The sequence below is a fragment of the Gavia stellata genome, chromosome 13 (assembly GCF_030936135.1).
Source record: "Gavia stellata isolate bGavSte3 chromosome 13, bGavSte3.hap2, whole genome shotgun sequence".
In the NCBI taxonomy this organism is placed as follows: Eukaryota; Metazoa; Chordata; class Aves; order Gaviiformes; family Gaviidae; genus Gavia; species Gavia stellata.
In genome coordinates, this window is record NC_082606.1 from 16,192,266 (window position 1) to 16,207,288 (window position 15,023).

The 15,023-nt window shown below is 56.2% G+C and overlaps 1 protein-coding gene across 5 annotated transcripts in view; it reads left to right on the forward strand.

Annotated features, from left to right (window-relative positions):
* The first annotated feature begins 1,578 nt into the window (after positions 1-1,578).
* NTRK3 (neurotrophic receptor tyrosine kinase 3) overlaps positions 1,579-15,023 on the forward strand; it is a 215,799-nt gene continuing 202,354 nt past the window's right edge. For all 5 annotated transcript variants that reach the window (XM_059823721.1, XM_059823720.1, XM_059823722.1 and 2 more), the window contains exon 1: positions 1,579-1,826. In XM_059823721.1, coding sequence (XP_059679704.1) covers positions 1,579-1,826 — 248 coding nt within the window. The remainder of the gene's footprint in view (positions 1,827-15,023) is intronic.

Sequence of the window (15,023 nt, forward strand, 5' to 3'; positions counted from 1 at the left end):
GTGCAGAGATTCCTCTGTCTCTCTTCCCTATGCAATGCCCTGTGCCTGACAGAAGTAGACCCTTGAAATATTTGGAGTCCTACACCTGTAATTCCTCCCTTCACCCGTGCTCCTGCCTGCAGCACTGTCCCTTTATCACTGTGTCTCCGTGTGGAGGAGCAGAGACATGAAACTATTGGGGGGGGGGGGGAAGGCATGCAGAAAAGCACTGTAGAAAAGCAGAGCAAATTAAGCAGAGCTCTGATCTGCTTGGGTTTGTGCTTGCCAAAAATGCACCATGCATCTTAATTTGCTCTGCTGTTCAGCTCGCACTCACTGCTCTCCTGATGCCATTTCGGTGCTCTGAGCTCAGCCTTTTCAACACTTCAGTCTTCCTCTTTCAGGATTTTTTTTTTTTTTGCATGTCTGATTGCAGAATCTGCTGCAGGAGGAAAGGGGGAGCCAGGGGAGGGAGGACGGGAGCCCCGACCCTGGGTGCTCCTGCCTGCACTTCCCGGCAGCCGGCTGAGTCCCCGTTGCATTTTAAAGGGGGTGTGTGTGTGTGTGTGTGTCTTTTCTAGAAAGTCCTTCCTGGGTGCTCTCCAGTCGCTTTTTTCCCCACCCAGCCGTCTGATCTGCCTCTCGCTAGGATCCTCTAAAGAAAAGAAAAATTATTTAAATTGCTGTAATCCACACTGGCTTTTATTCTCTTCCACTTCAGTTTAATCTTTCTTTCCTCTCCACCCTTCTGTCCGGATTGCGGGGGGGGGGCGAACCCACCCAACAACCAAGCGAAAGGCAGCATCGTCCTCCTCCCAAAGACCATAGAGCCTGAGAAAGCAGGAGCCGAGCCAGAGCCCCTCTGCTCTCCCCCCAGCACGAATTTAACCCCAGCTGCAACTTTTCCCGTGCTGGCGGGGCTGAGCTGGGGCTCCAGCAGTGCTGGGGTGGGTTTTGCCTCCTCTCTCCCCCCCTCCCCTAGACTGATTTTAGCGGAGAGGGAGGGGGGTGGGGAATCCTTTTTATTGCAGAGCCCGGCTCGCTTTGCAAGCCTTCCTCCTCCTCCTCCTTCTCCTCCTCCCCTGCTTTTTGTGCCCGCCGCAGCAGGGCTGGCCAGGCCGGGGGAGGGAAGCGATGGGAAGGGGAGGTCGCCCCCTCCTCTCCCCAGCCTCCTCTCCCTCCGTGTGTTTTTTTTGCAGGTGTGTCAATTTTAATTCTGCCCAGTAGGTGGGACTTGGTGACTTTCGCACCGTTTTTGTTATTTATTTATTTCCCCGGCTGCCTCCCCAGCCTCCCGTTGCAATCCTCCTCCGGAGCGGCTGGCGGGGAGCGGCGGGCGGCGGGCGCAGGGCGGCCGGGCCAGCATGCATCCCCGCCCGCTGCCGCTGCCGCTACCGTAGCGGGAATTACAGCCTCTCCGAGCCAGCTGCCAGCATGATTTCATCTGCTGGAGGATTTTTGCATCTGATCGCTTGAGGTTTTGTTGTGTTTTTTTTTTTTTCCTCCCTCTGTCTTTGTTTCCTTCCCCCTTTCCCCCCCTTCCCCTCCCTCCATCCCCCCTTTCCTCCTCCTCCTCTTTTTTAGAAGCAGCAATCGGAGATGGATGTCTCTCTTTGCCCTACCAAGTGCACTTTCTGGAGGGTATTTTTGCTCTGGAGCATTTGGGGAGACTATCTGCTTTCGGTGCTGGCTTGCCCTGCTAATTGTCTTTGCAGCAAGACAGACATCAATTGCAAGAAGCCGGATGATGGGAACCTCTTCCCTCTCTTGGAAGGGCAGGATTCAGGCAGCAGCAATGGCAACACGAGCATCAATATCACGGACATCTCAAGGAACATCACTTCCATGTAAGTGGGGGTCCCCCCGGGCTCTCCCGGGGCGCCGTCCCCTCCCGGCGGCGGGGTGCGGGCTGGGCTGCCTGGGCAGGGCTCAGGTGCCCTCGGCATTGCTGCGCTGCCTGGCAGAGCTCAGCCCTGCTGCCCGTGCAGAGGACGCGGATCCGGCTTTCCCCCTTGCCCCATCCCCCCAAAAAACCCCCCAAAAGCCCAGCAACAGTTTGGCCAAGGCTTAAGAGGAATAAAGTAAATGAGATCTGATTCCTTAGCAGGAGAGAGAGCAGCAGGCAAAGATGCTAAAGCTGCTGCTTCCTTTAACTGTTTGCTTCTGCAAGGGGGGCGGGGGGGGGGACACGCCACAGCCACACAGAGCCACATATGTACCCAAATTGGGCAAGAAAAGCAAGTTCTGAGCTGCTTGTTCTTTCTCCAGACTTTGGATCCGATTAGAATGCCTTTTTTTTCATCCCAACAACAGAAAACGCTCCCTTCCCTGCCCTGGCTGAGTGTATCTGGGGATCTGCGGTTTCGCCTTTTTAAGGGAAAGAAAAAAAAATAGGACAGTGAGATGTCCCTTAAGTAGCTTATTTAACTCGCATTGTTATAATTTTGCAACTCGCTGTGGTGTTGCGATAGGATTTGTGTGTTTTCCTCTCGGGGTGGTGGCGGTGGGGAAAAGCATCGGAGCAGGGAGATATTTTTAGTTGAGCACTTTGCGTTTGTTTGCATGCTTGTTTATCTGGAAAATCAACTTGAAGTTGCATTATCCTTGTTTGGAGAGGCAGTTAGCAAAGCCCATGTTAATCTCATCAGCGTGGAGTCAAGAAAGGAATATATTTCCTTCTCCTGAATTCATCATGCAGTGTGTGTGCGAAAAAAGAAAAAATCCTCATCTCTTCCAATCTCTGTTCTTTATTTTCCGGTACATTTTTGGGTGAGATGAACTTTGAGCCATTTCATTATTCTAATGCTAATTGAAATGTGAGCATTTAGGGAAATGTAGCCCCCAGAGCAAGTTGCCAGTGGGAGTTGAGCAGAGGAGGTGGAATCCTTTATTCTGGCAGTTAAATGCAGCAAGGTTTGAAATGAGTAATGGAGGGTTATTTATTTATTTATTTATTTTCACCTCGATCGCACGGAGGGAGAGGGCTTTGCTGGGTCTCTTCTGAGGCTGTTTTATTTGGACACAGTGCAATTGCAGCAGAGCCATGGAGTAATTGCAGTGCCGCTTTCGCAGCTCTGCTTGTCACCTTTGCTGGGTAAAGATGACGGGAGCCGCTTTCCCCGCTTGCTTACAGGTTCATGCGATGCCCAGGCAGGTTTTCAGCAGGTACCACTGACCCTGAACCCCCAACCCTGCCTTCACCTTGCCAGCAAACCTCTGCAAACCCAGCAGGAATGGGGAAAGTAAAGGGGGAAACTAACGCAGTGCTCCCCTTCCAATTGCCCCGTATTTACGCTGCGTTGCGGTGCTGGAGCGTTTTCTCTGCGATGCCGAAGAGAGGTGGGTGATGCTGGGGAAGTCAGAGAAACTCGTGGTTATTTTCCTGTGCTTGCTGTTTGTTGTGGTTTGGTTTTAACCCTTTGGGGAGCAGGGAGCAGCAGGAAAGGCTGTGAAGGGTTTGGAAGCTGCCAGAGTGAGCGAGTGTGCTTTGTCAGATGTACACATACATCTGAACTGCTGTGAGAGGTAGTATTACGTGAGTCCTTTGTGCCCAGAAAATATCTTTTACTGCTTTGAAATTGAAAAATCGTGATAAGCAGTCCGTAACAAGGAGGAGGGGGGGGAAAAAGATTCAACTCCAGAAACAGAGATGTTGGGCATTTTTTTGGAGAGGAGCTTCTCTTAAGTTGAGGAAGGAGGAGAAGGTGCCAGTTTTTGCTGGGTATCGTGTGCATCTCTGCTCCACACTGAGCAAAGCACCTTCCCTCGCCCCCTGCATCACTGCCAGCCCCACACCTCCCTCCCTGGGCTTGGGGGCCGAGGCACAGGACTGGGGTGAACCCCAAAATGCTGTGAGGGGCTGAGACTGAGTATGAGTGAAAACTTTCCCCAGGGGTCTGTGCTTCCTGGGGATGTGGCAGTGGTTCGTAGAGGATGCTTGTGGGAATAGAGGGATGGTTTGGGTGGTGGGGCTGCTTCCTATCAAAGCTGTCACTGCTGGGAGCCAGGGTTGAACATGTGTTCGTGCTCTTGCGTTGGAGGCATTGGGTCCTCCACCCTCCCGGCTCGATGTCAGGCCTCTCCTTGCCAGCTCCCCCATCTTGGGTGCTGGGGCGAGGGGTGCGTCGAAGCCCAGCCTGGTCATCGCTGAATCACTCCTGGCACACGGGTCTGATTCAGCTGTGCACCGATCGGCACTTCCCCCTGCTTGCCATGATCACTGGGGGCTTAGCTTCTTTAGGCAGCGTGCCTCATTTGTGGGCAGCGGGTGGGCAAAGGCACCTTTGCCCACCAGGCTGGGGGGTGAATAGGGGAGGCTTAGCACCGTCCCTGTGGCTGGGGGATGCGATGCTCCAGCCAGCTCCTCCCCGCAGGCCCTGGGGGAGGTGGTGGTCTCTGCTCCATCCTGCTGCTGGTGAAAAGGTGATGGGGTATGGGGTGGTGAAACCACCCTGGGGCCAAGCGGGGCCTTATTAATGTCTGAAAGATGAGCTCGGCTTGGCAATCTGAGCTTGGGTGGTGCTGACGAAAGGCTGCCAGGGCCCTTTCGGAGAGCTGGAGAAAGAAAGCTGCGTGAGCCGGCTTGGTGGGCTTGTCCATCTTACTCGCCCTGAGCCAGGGCAGAGGCCCCTCCATGCCAGCCCACCCCACCCAGGCAGGTCCCCCCAGCATCAGGGGCCAAGCCATCAGGAGCTTTGGGTTATTTCACATCTCAGCAGCTGGAGACCCTCAAGGCAAGGACGACAGGAGGAGGGCAGGATACACCCAGGCTGTAGTGCTGCCCATGGAGGCTAGCAGGGTAGGCCAACCCTGGGGGTGCCTGCAGTGTGGTACCCCCTTATCGAGCCTCCTGTTGCACCCCTCAAATGAATGGCCTTTGCTCCTTTTGCTGCTGCTTCTGGTTTCCCATCCATCCTCCTTTTCTGGGAGAGCAGAGCAGCCTCAGTCAGGGCTGGGTGGCTCCTGCCCCAGCCGGACTGGGGGGACGGTGGCACAGAACCTTCACGCAAACCCAGGCAGTGCCAGGTTGATGGTGAAGCAGAGAAAGGGCAGGAGGTTCTTGCCCTGAGATGGAGGTTGTGTTGGCTGCTGTCCCTCTGCCCTTTCCCAGCTTGCCCAGAAATGTATCCAATTTCAGATCGCATCCCTAGGGACGTGGCTCTGCACACAGAGCTCCCTGCGAGAGCTGCCAAGGGTCCTGTCTAGCTGAGGGGCCAGCTTGGACCCTGGCTGAGATGGCTCCAGTTTGGAGTTGTGCTGCTGGACCTCCCCCTCCCGATTCAGGGGGAGGATGACCACCGGGCTGGGGTATGTTCATGCTATTGCTTTTCCTTGTGCAGCTGGGTGGCCTTTGCTGTGTCTCCAGCCAGGTGTGATTTGTGGGGATGCTCAAGCCTCCCCTAAGCCAGCCTCACCCCTGTGGTGTGGGGCTCCATCCTTTGCAAGACCTCCCTAAAAAGACCAGATGCACAGGGAGAACTTCAGTCCTGGGGGTCCTGTGGCACAAAACCCCTTCTGCCCCATGTACCAAGCAGCCAGGGCATTTGCCACTATGGGTCCCGGCACAGTGGGGGCTTCATGGCACAGTGGGGGGTCTGGCCAGCACACCGGGTGGCCGGGCTTGCCTGTGCTGCTGCGTGTCGGAGTGACGGAGGGTGCCGGGGGCGGTTTGGGGAGTTACCCTTCTGGCAGCGTGGGCAGTGCCTGCGTGTGCCTGCACGGCGCGTGGGGAAGGACGACGGAGGAGTTTGCCATCTGGGCCTCCCTACTTCTCAGCTGTTGCTATGGCACTGCAGACATGCTGCCAGGCAGGCGGTGGTGGCCTGTGTTTGTCACCCCTGGGCTCCCTCGAGGTAGGGAGATGTCCTGGTATATAAAGCCTTGCTCCCTTACCCAACCTCACCAGGGGACTGTGGGGTTTCTTAAGATAAAAGACCCCAATGGGTGGGTTTGCAGGGTTTATTTGTGCAGCTGGCAGCTGCCTTCAACCAGGTGAGATGAACTCAGAGCAACTCAAGAGGAGATGGGTTGTTGCAGAGCGCCACGGGATGCAGGATTTTGGGGTCTCACAGGGCCAAGGGGAAGTATCTTTCCCTCCCGTGGACAGGAAGAGCAGCCCCATCCCTTTCTGATGGGCTGGCCCACCAGCCTGTGGCAGCATCCGCTCCATTCCGTGGGCCTGGATGGGGGTGGGAGAGCCGCGTCAGAGCTGGGCGCTGTGGGGGGTGAGCGGCAGCGCAGCCCCCACTCGCTGCACAGAGCTGGGAGCGCGTGGCGTGGGGGAGAGTGAGGGGGTGCACGGAACGGCAGCACCCCTTCGCTACCGGTGCTGGGAGAGGCAAGGCACTGGTGATGCCTATGTGCGCCTGCATCTGGGAAGGAGAGAAGAAAGAAAGACAGGGCAAGTATCTTCCTGGAAGGGCTGGAGGGAGCAGAACTTGCTTTGATGGCCCATACAGCTGGGAAAGGAGCTCCTGTGATGCTGAAGTTGGTGATTGCTCTGCTTCAGACAACAGGGCACAAACTTTTCCCTCCCTCTGTGAATGAGCCACAGCATGCCCAGTGTGCCTTGTGTGCTGCTGCTCTCCAGAGACGAAGGGCTCTGCATTCCCAAAGCCTCCCATCCTGTAGTTCATCACATCTCCTGGTCCCAGAGGCTTTGGCTGCTGCAGAGACCATTCAAAAGGTCCCTAATTCAATCCAGCTTTGTTTTGCAGGGCTCTTGTTTATGCACAGCGGCTGTCCCAAAGCATGTTAGGAAGGGGGAGGCAGGCGCAGCATGAGGCTTTGAGGACAGAAGAGGGTGCAGAGATGTTTGGGACAAGGAGGTGGACTGAGATACCGTCTTGAAGCTCTATAGGTGCCTTAAGCTGGGGGCACCAGTCCTGACTGTCCCTGTATCGTCCTCCCTGCATCAGGGGATCAGGTCCATAGTGGGTGTTGCCCCGTGCACCAGAGTAGCTAAACTTGCACTAGGGGCACCCAGGGCTGGGTGCATCCCCTGGGCTGGCTGCTGGCTCCTTGCCCTGCTCTTATGGCCTTTCTACCTGCTGACCAGTCCTGGAGGGAGGCACTTTCCTGGCATGGGAGATGCCTGGGACCTCCAGTACTTTTGCAGCCCTCCAGGTGACGTGTGGGGGCAGAGCAGAAGGATCTGGGGTAGATGTGTTATAAGAGGTGGTTTTTGGAGGAGTTGGCCATCAAAGCCAGGTCTTGGCTCTGATTTCCCAGCAGTGGCTGAGCTAACACTGAGCGGAGGATATCGGGCACCTGAGGGTTACAGCCCTGGCTTGTCTGGGACATGGGATTCCTGCTGGGTTGAGTCATCTGCCTTTTCATGCCAGAGTCTGCTGGTGTCTCTGACCCTCTCGTGCCTGATCGCACTGGGGTCCCCAAGTACTCCCCAGCCATGTCTGCATTGCCTGGCTCTGTTGATGGCCCATACTGGGTATTTCTCTGGGGAGGAGACACTTTTGGTGCCTGCCAGGACTTCCCAGGGTTTCTCTGAGCTGAACGTCGGGCCTGAGCTGCTGCCTGGGCAGGAGGAGGTGGTGGCCCGGATGGTTTCAGGGTGCCTGTGACATCTCCCCAGCCCTCATCTCCTGCAGGGTTTGGGGAAGTCTAAGTCAGCTCTGTCTGCTGGCTTGTCTCCCTGGGCTCAGAGAGGTGAGATGGGGATGCTTCAGGTCTAGGACAGGTGTTTTGGAAGGTTGTGTAGGTGCTTTCTAAGCTGGTGTGTTTGACAACAGGTTCTGGTCTCCCCCAAATTCTCTTGCTTACCCCTCTGCACCATGGGGTGCACAGCAAAACCCCTGCTGAGGCGGTGCTGCGGGGTGAGTTTCTTGTTCAGAGGCTGCAGTTCGTGCATGGTGCTTGGGTATCGCAGGCGCTTTATGCCCCACATGAAGAGATGGGGCGCAGCAGCGCCGTTTGCCCCACACACTGCTCCAGGTCCCGGAGGACCGTGCACGGGGTACCAGGACCGCGGCTGCACTGGGTTAGTCCCCATGTTCTTCTCCCAGCGTCGTGAGGCTGCTCCGGACAGAGGCTATTTGTGCGGGTGCGCTCGTGCATGAGCAGCTCCGTGGAGGTGCCGTAACCCCCAGCCCCGACCGCGCCTCTGCCCTGTGCCCCTCGGGGGCCCGGCTCAGCCCCAGGCACCGTCTGCCCGGCTCAGCCCCGGCTCATCCTCTCCCTTCTTCCCCGGTTTGAGGGTGGCTGTGCCGCTAGAGGGCAAGCGGCAGCCTGAGACAGCCCGGCTCCGGGCTGCGCTGGCACGGGCGAGTACGAGGACGGAGCCATAAGCCGACCGGCGGCGGTGCGGGAGCGGCCGGGGGCTGCTGGGGCTGAGGGGACAAGTGGCCGCTTGCTGGCTGTCGCGCTGGTGCATGCCGTGCAGGAGAGGAGCCTTTGCTCTGGGGTGTCCGTGCTGCCGTACCCCTCTTGGGCTCCCACCCGCTCCCCAGCTGGGCATAGCGGGTGGGCACCCCGCGGTGACACACGGTCCCTTGGGATCTGTCTGGGTGCTGGGTTATGGCTTTCTCCTCCGTGCTGCTGCCGGAGGATACGGTTGGTGCAGCCCCACATACCGATACCTCTTACACCAGTGCAAGTGATACAGCCCCAGCCCATCTGTGAATTAAGGTGATTTGCAGCTTTTGGGAAGGTGTTCACCCAGCCAGAGCGGGAGCTGTGGGGAGGTGTTTCTGGGCTGTTTGAAGTGCCAGGCAAGAGATGCCTGATCGGGGCGGTGCACATCTGGCTTGTGGCTGTGCATGATCTGCAAGGAAGCCCCTTACAGCTCTGCCCATTTTACTGACGGGCAAACTGAGGCATGGAGCAGCAGTGCAAGTGGCCTGCAAGCAGCAGAGCGGGGATGGAGACCCTTCAGCCCAGCACTGGCTGAGATTTAAGGAGAGGTCAAGCATGGAGGGGGGATAAACAAGGCTGTTATATCACTCCTGTTGTATTGAACATCGACGGGAAGTGTCCCCAGAGAAATTCTGGATGTAGAGACAAGAAGGCACAGGCTGAGAGCTGTCTCTGGATGCTTCCAGGGTGGCTTCGATGCTATTTGCTTCTCTGATGAACCCTTTGCTGCAGGGTTTGGATGGAGGTTGAAGGGCTAAAGAGGCCACATGACCTTCCCCAAGGGGGAAAGGCTGAGAAGAACCTGGTGGGAGATGGGGAAAGGGCTGGTGGTGGTAGGAAGCTGATTTTGACATGGCAGCATTCTCCATGTTCAGCTCCTGAGGCATATCTCATTCTCCCTGGCAGCTGGGCCCAAGACAGGCTAGTTATTTTGCTGCCAGCAATTGCCATGTGCTGCCGGTGTGGTGGAAGGGCTGTGACACCCAGTGGTCCCACAACATAACAGCAAATGGGTCCCCAGCATCATGGCATTGGGGTGGATGTGTGTTGGGGGGTGGGTGGTGGACGAGGGTTAGAGCAGTGATATTGCTTGGGGTTTGGGCTTCATTTTGTTTAAAGATGAGGAGATTAAAATCTCTCTGGAGTCCCCTAGGAAGGCTGCACTGGAGTCAGTGCCCAGCTAGCAGGGCTTTTCCACCAGCCCTGCTGCATGTCCCCTTGTGTATCTGCATCGTCCATGTACCACCGTGTTTCCAGATGCCATGGGGCTGGGCATCCTGCCCCGTCACCCTCTGTGTGAGGCCTGGCCCCTGCTTGCCTGGAAGAGTAGCACCAGGAAAATATATGCTGTATTTTTAGCTTGTTTTCATGTGACGTAGCATTTGGGGAGCCGAAGGCGAAGCCAGAACCATGTGTGCAGCCAGCTTTCCTCCAGCTGCCACACAATGCTCCAGTGTAGGAGATAATGAAGCCTGTTAGTGACCGTCCCCATCCTGTACCCCCCCTCCAGCATGTGTCATCACCTCTACCTTTGCCTTCTCCTGGCTTCAATCTGCCTAAACGGAAAGAAAAACTGCTTATTTAAAAACAAAAGTCCCAGCAGTGGAGCAGAGAGGTCAGGAAGGACTCCCAAAGGAGTGTGATGGCATGATAGCACAGATGGGTGGTTTGGGGTGCTCATCCTTGGCCTCGGTGCTTGTTGCAGTGACAACTGAATGGCCTTGGGATCCCAGGGCTCCAGGGAAGGATGCAGGGAGATGCTGAGCCCAGGTGCCATCCCCATGCAATCCCTTTCCTGCAGCTCTCCCAGGGCTCTGTGTTGGGCTCAGTTGTGCTGGGGAGGGTACAGGGCATCAGTGCCTTTGGTGGCTGCCCTGTGCAATCCCCAGGGGACTGAGAAGTGGGTAGCAGCAGATGTGAGCATGGTGAAGTCCCCATCCTCCTGCGCTGTGCAAGGCTGTCCCTTAACTAGCTCTCCCTGAGCTCTCCCCATGCTGTTCCCACTAGGAAATGTTCATGTGGAAATGCTCAAACAGATGCTGGGAATCTGGATGCTGCTGAGGACCCTGCATGCCCAGAGTTTTGCCAGGATAAATTAGGAATATGAGTGTTCAGCTAAGCTGCAATGATGCCAGGGCTCTAACTTCTGACCCTGCCGGGACATGAAGCCACATGGGGGAGAGCCTGGGTACCTCCAGCTGCTGATCTTTCTTCCGTTCCTGGAGCAGCTCTGGCCTCGTCCCCCATCCCATGCTCTCCATGGAAATGCTGTGCAGTGACCTGGGCTGGGAACCAGGAGTCCTGGCTCTCTGGTCTGTGATCCAGCTGTTCAAATGCTCCCTTGGGCTGCCTGCCCTTGTCCTGGACCACAGCCCTCCTCCTGCCTGCTTCTAACCCAGGCAGGCAAGATCAGCTTGGGCATCCCTCGTGACCATCCCGGTACAGATGGGATTGGCTCTGGGGAGCTCTGTGACTTGTGTGGCTGGAAAGATCTCGTCCCCCAAACCTCTTGCCGCCAGGATGTGGCTGGGTGCTCCTGGGGCAATGATGTGGGTCCTGGTTTTGGCTGTCTCCTGCCTTGTTTGTGCTCTCCCAGCCAAAATATATCCCAGGAAAAGAGAGCTGAAAGCCATCAAGTCACTTGGTGGCTGCTGCTGAGCAGCCTGGGGAGCAAGAAAAGTTCAGTGGGACATGGGGTCAAGGATGCTGTGTATTCCCGGCTCCCCAGCCTGCAGAGAGTATCCTTGTCCTCCTGGGGCTCTCCTTGTGTCAGTTCAGAGAAGCTGAGTGTTACTGGGGACTGTTTCCTAGTTTGAGCCTCACATGGGCTCTGGACGTATCTGTACTGCCAGCAGTCTCATGGGTTGTCCCAGGCTCTGCAGTGGGGAGGGCAGAGTAGCGCAGAGCTGGGTCAGCACCGGGGCAGCAGTCTGGCGCTCCCTTGGCAAGTGCTGTGCCTCTCGCTTCAGGTCTGGCCGGATGCTGGAGGGTGTCTTCAGGACCATCAGAGCAAAACCTGAGCTCAGAGAGCACATGCAGGGCTCTGCTGTGGCACAGGGATGCTGGCTGGGCGGGGAGGGAGCCTGCAGAACAGGGAGCTCTGTGGGGCCTGGCACCTGGGGGGTTAACAGCAAGGTGCATGGTACAGCTGGAGCAGATTTGGGAGGGGCAGAGCCTAGTGAGCCTGAAGAGGTATCAGGTGGGAAAGCTGAGGTGTGGGCTTTGAGGGATGTTAGGGTTTGTGGGTGAGGAAGGCAGGCAGTTGCAGTGCTCCTTGCAAGATGCTGTAGCTGTGGTTTTGGGAAGAGGAGCTGAAGCTGGGATGCTCTCAGGTATGAAGCTGGGTGGGTTGCCTGCCCTGGCTCTGGGCAGAGGGGCAGCTGGGAGGGAGGTGGGTGCCTGTAGCTGGTCCCTGGAGCAGCCCTGGCTGCCTGCTCGGTGGTGGGCTGCAGTGATGTGTGTTGGTGCCTGCCTTTGTGTCCCCCCAGCACTTTGTGGGTTGATCCTCCGGCCTTGGGAGCACAAGCCCTTGGCTCCTTGGTTGCAGCTGAGATCCCATTTGGGGCCAAGAGGCACTGCTTTGGACAACCCTGCCTGGAAATCCTCCTCTCTGTGCCTTGCCGTGCCTGCGTTCTCCTCTGGGTCTTAATGGCCAACGTCCCTGATATCCCCAGCCTGAGCTGTGCCTGGTGTTGATTCGTGTTGCAGATAAGCTCTTCCTTCCCGGAGGGATGGTGGTGGGATTCTCAGGCTTTGCCCCAGGCTTGTCCCCAGCCCTGGGCAGGCTGCTCAGCACCCAGCGTGCTCCCGGGCTGTCCTGGCCCTAGGGGAAAGATCCCTGCCTTCCAAAAGGTACTGGTAACATAGGTTTATTTATTCAGAGACTTAATTAGCATCTTTAAATATTAAATAGTAAACAAACTGCATCTAGCTGGATCAACATTTACAAACAGGGATTTTTATTTTTTTTTTCTCCTCTTGGGGACATGCACTTGTTTTTTAAGTGTTTGGGGAGGAGTGGCTGTGTGTGAGCTGTGGTTGATGGGTGAGGGATGGACCCACAGTGCTGCTGGTGAAGGAGGGAGAGAGGACAGGGGTGAAGGGGCATGAACAGACAGGAGGGCTGGGAAAAAGGAGGCAGAGAAGCAGGGATATGTGCTCAGAGCATGGGTGTTCGGGAATTGCAGAGCCAAGTGCTGGATTTAGGTAATTCTCTGCAGAATGTGCCACCCCCCTCCTGCCCAGGCAGGTGGAAGGGGTCAGGCAGAAGATGGAGGTTCCTGCCATGGCACAGCTAATTGCAATCAAAAGGTGGTGGTCCCTGCAAGGGCGGGGGGGGGGGTTGCAACTGATCTGCATCCTATTATCTCTGCAAATAGAGGCCTGCCTGGTAGTGGATTACACTGGGGGTTATTTATTGGCAAAGCACTGTACAGTTTTAATTTTTCCTTTTTGCTTATTCAGGCTTTAGCTCCAGAGGAAAATAGCCTGGGGTGGCTTTGAAATGGATTCTCTCTGCCCCATTAACTTATTCAGTGAGTTTAATGGGCCTTTTTTTCTCTGAGCCTTGAAGCCATCATTAAAAGGCAGAGATTTATAAAAGCAAAGATACTCCTGAGCTTTAGTCAAACTTTGGGGTAGAGGGGTTGCAACGGTGTTGCTGATGCCTGTGGTTCTGGTGAAGATGTACGGGTTTTTACTCAGGGACCCTCAGTTGTGAGGGTTGGATGCTGCTATTGTGCCTCTCCAGAAGTTTTACTCGGAGAAGAGAACCAGGTTGCTCGGGGTGCTGCCCATGTTTCTCTGCAGGGAAGATGCCCCTGAGGAGCTGCGGGATCAGCTGGGCTGTGCTGGGAGCGAGCTCTCGCCTGCAAGCAATGGGATGTTACCTGGGCTCTTAGGCATTGGGATATCGCCCGGTGTGACTTGTAACTTGTCTGCGTTGCAAAACTGCTGTCTCTCCAGGCTGAAAGCAAGAAACTTCATCTCTTGTCTTGTGTAGGATGCTCACAACTTTATTTTCATCATGTTCATGCCATGCCGGGGCTGGGCAGTGCTCGATGCTTTCATGGGTGTCTGCAGTCATTGCTTGGAGCCCTTCCCTTCCCTCCCTCTGTTAGTGGCACCTGGTCCTATTGCACCCCAGTGCTGAGCAAACCAATGCTGTGAGAAATGGGGTGTCCCCTGCAGGGATTGCACTTGTTAAGCATGTGGTCTCCTGGTATCTGGTGCAAAATAGGGTATCTGGGGAGTGTCTGGAGAAGGAGACCAAGGTGAAATGCCTGAGTGAATTCCCTCTTTCTTGGGCTCTTCTAGGAGCAATCTCTCTACCTTTTGTGTTGCAAACCAGACCTGGTGTCTTTTAGGGGAGTAATTGTAGGATCATGTAAGATGTGGGTTGGCATGTCATCTAGGGGCACTCTCCTGTTGGCATGGCTGAATTTTGGTCCCCAGACCATGATGTGTTGCAAACATCACTTCTGCATAGGCAGCCCTCGACTTGTACAACTGATGGGGAGCAGCGGCAGGGAAGGTCTGGGGGTGGCAGGGTTTCCTGGCTCGCTCCCAAACATTAAGTCGAGCTGGTCCTGGCACCTGCTGGGGTGGCAGAGGCCAGTGTGATGCCTGCCATGCTTCCCTGAGTGCCCTGCACAGCGTGGTGTGCTCTGATGGGAGGATGTCACAACATGGCAGAGTGGCAACCAGAGTCTCAGGGCTGGGACAACTTTTCCTATGTATTTCTTTACTTTTCTTACTTCATGTGCAACCCTTGAGGTTAACCCCTGTCAGTGTGAACAGGCCAGGTGTAACCCATGTGTCTCTGTGCCCAGCCTGGCACCTGCCAGCTCAGGGATGCTGCTAGTACGAGCCTGGACTGGGAAATTTGTGACAGCTGGAGACCCTAATATGCTGCCACCCCTCCTGTTTGCACCCTGTGCTCAAGGTGTGCATCCCCCGCCAGCCCTGCTGCAGTTCAGGAGTGGGAGGAAGATGTGGTGGGAGAGGACCGGCTTGCCCAAACCGATGTGCCTAGAGTTTCATGCGTGGGGCTGACCCCAAACCCTGGCTCCTGCTGTGTGCCAGAAGCAGCTGGAAAATGGAACTGGGTGATGCGACTCGTGTGTGTTTACTGGTGGCCCTGGGGCTGGCTTGCCTGCCCCGCCATGGGACAGAGGGATGGCAGACTGTGACCCCTGCCCTCCTGTCACCAGCCTGGCAGTCCCGTCCATCCCGGCGGCGATGAGGAGCCTTGGCAGTGGGAGAAATGCTGCCTCATTGCCAGCAAACACCCATAAAAGGTACTTCTCCCCTTGCCTCCTTGGTGCTACCTGCTGTGTAAATTGCTGCTGACCCTGTGAATCACCCTCTGCTTTGCTCTACCTCCCCTGAAACTGGCCCTTCCCTGTAAATCCTCTGTCCCCATCAGTTTTCTGCTGCCGACCCCCTTGCTCTGCCTGTGCTGTAAATCCTGAGCCCTGGGGGGGGATGTAGGGAGGGAGGGTGCAGTGATGGGGTGATGGAGGGCAGCTGCCCTGGGATGGGTTAATCCCTCTCGGCAGCTCCTCTGGGACTCACTTGCCATTAGGAGCTGGTGGAGGACGTTCTGCCTGGCTGCTTGCAGGGAAGGTCATCCTCATGCTGGAAGCAGGACAGGACTGGGCTGTCATCTTCAG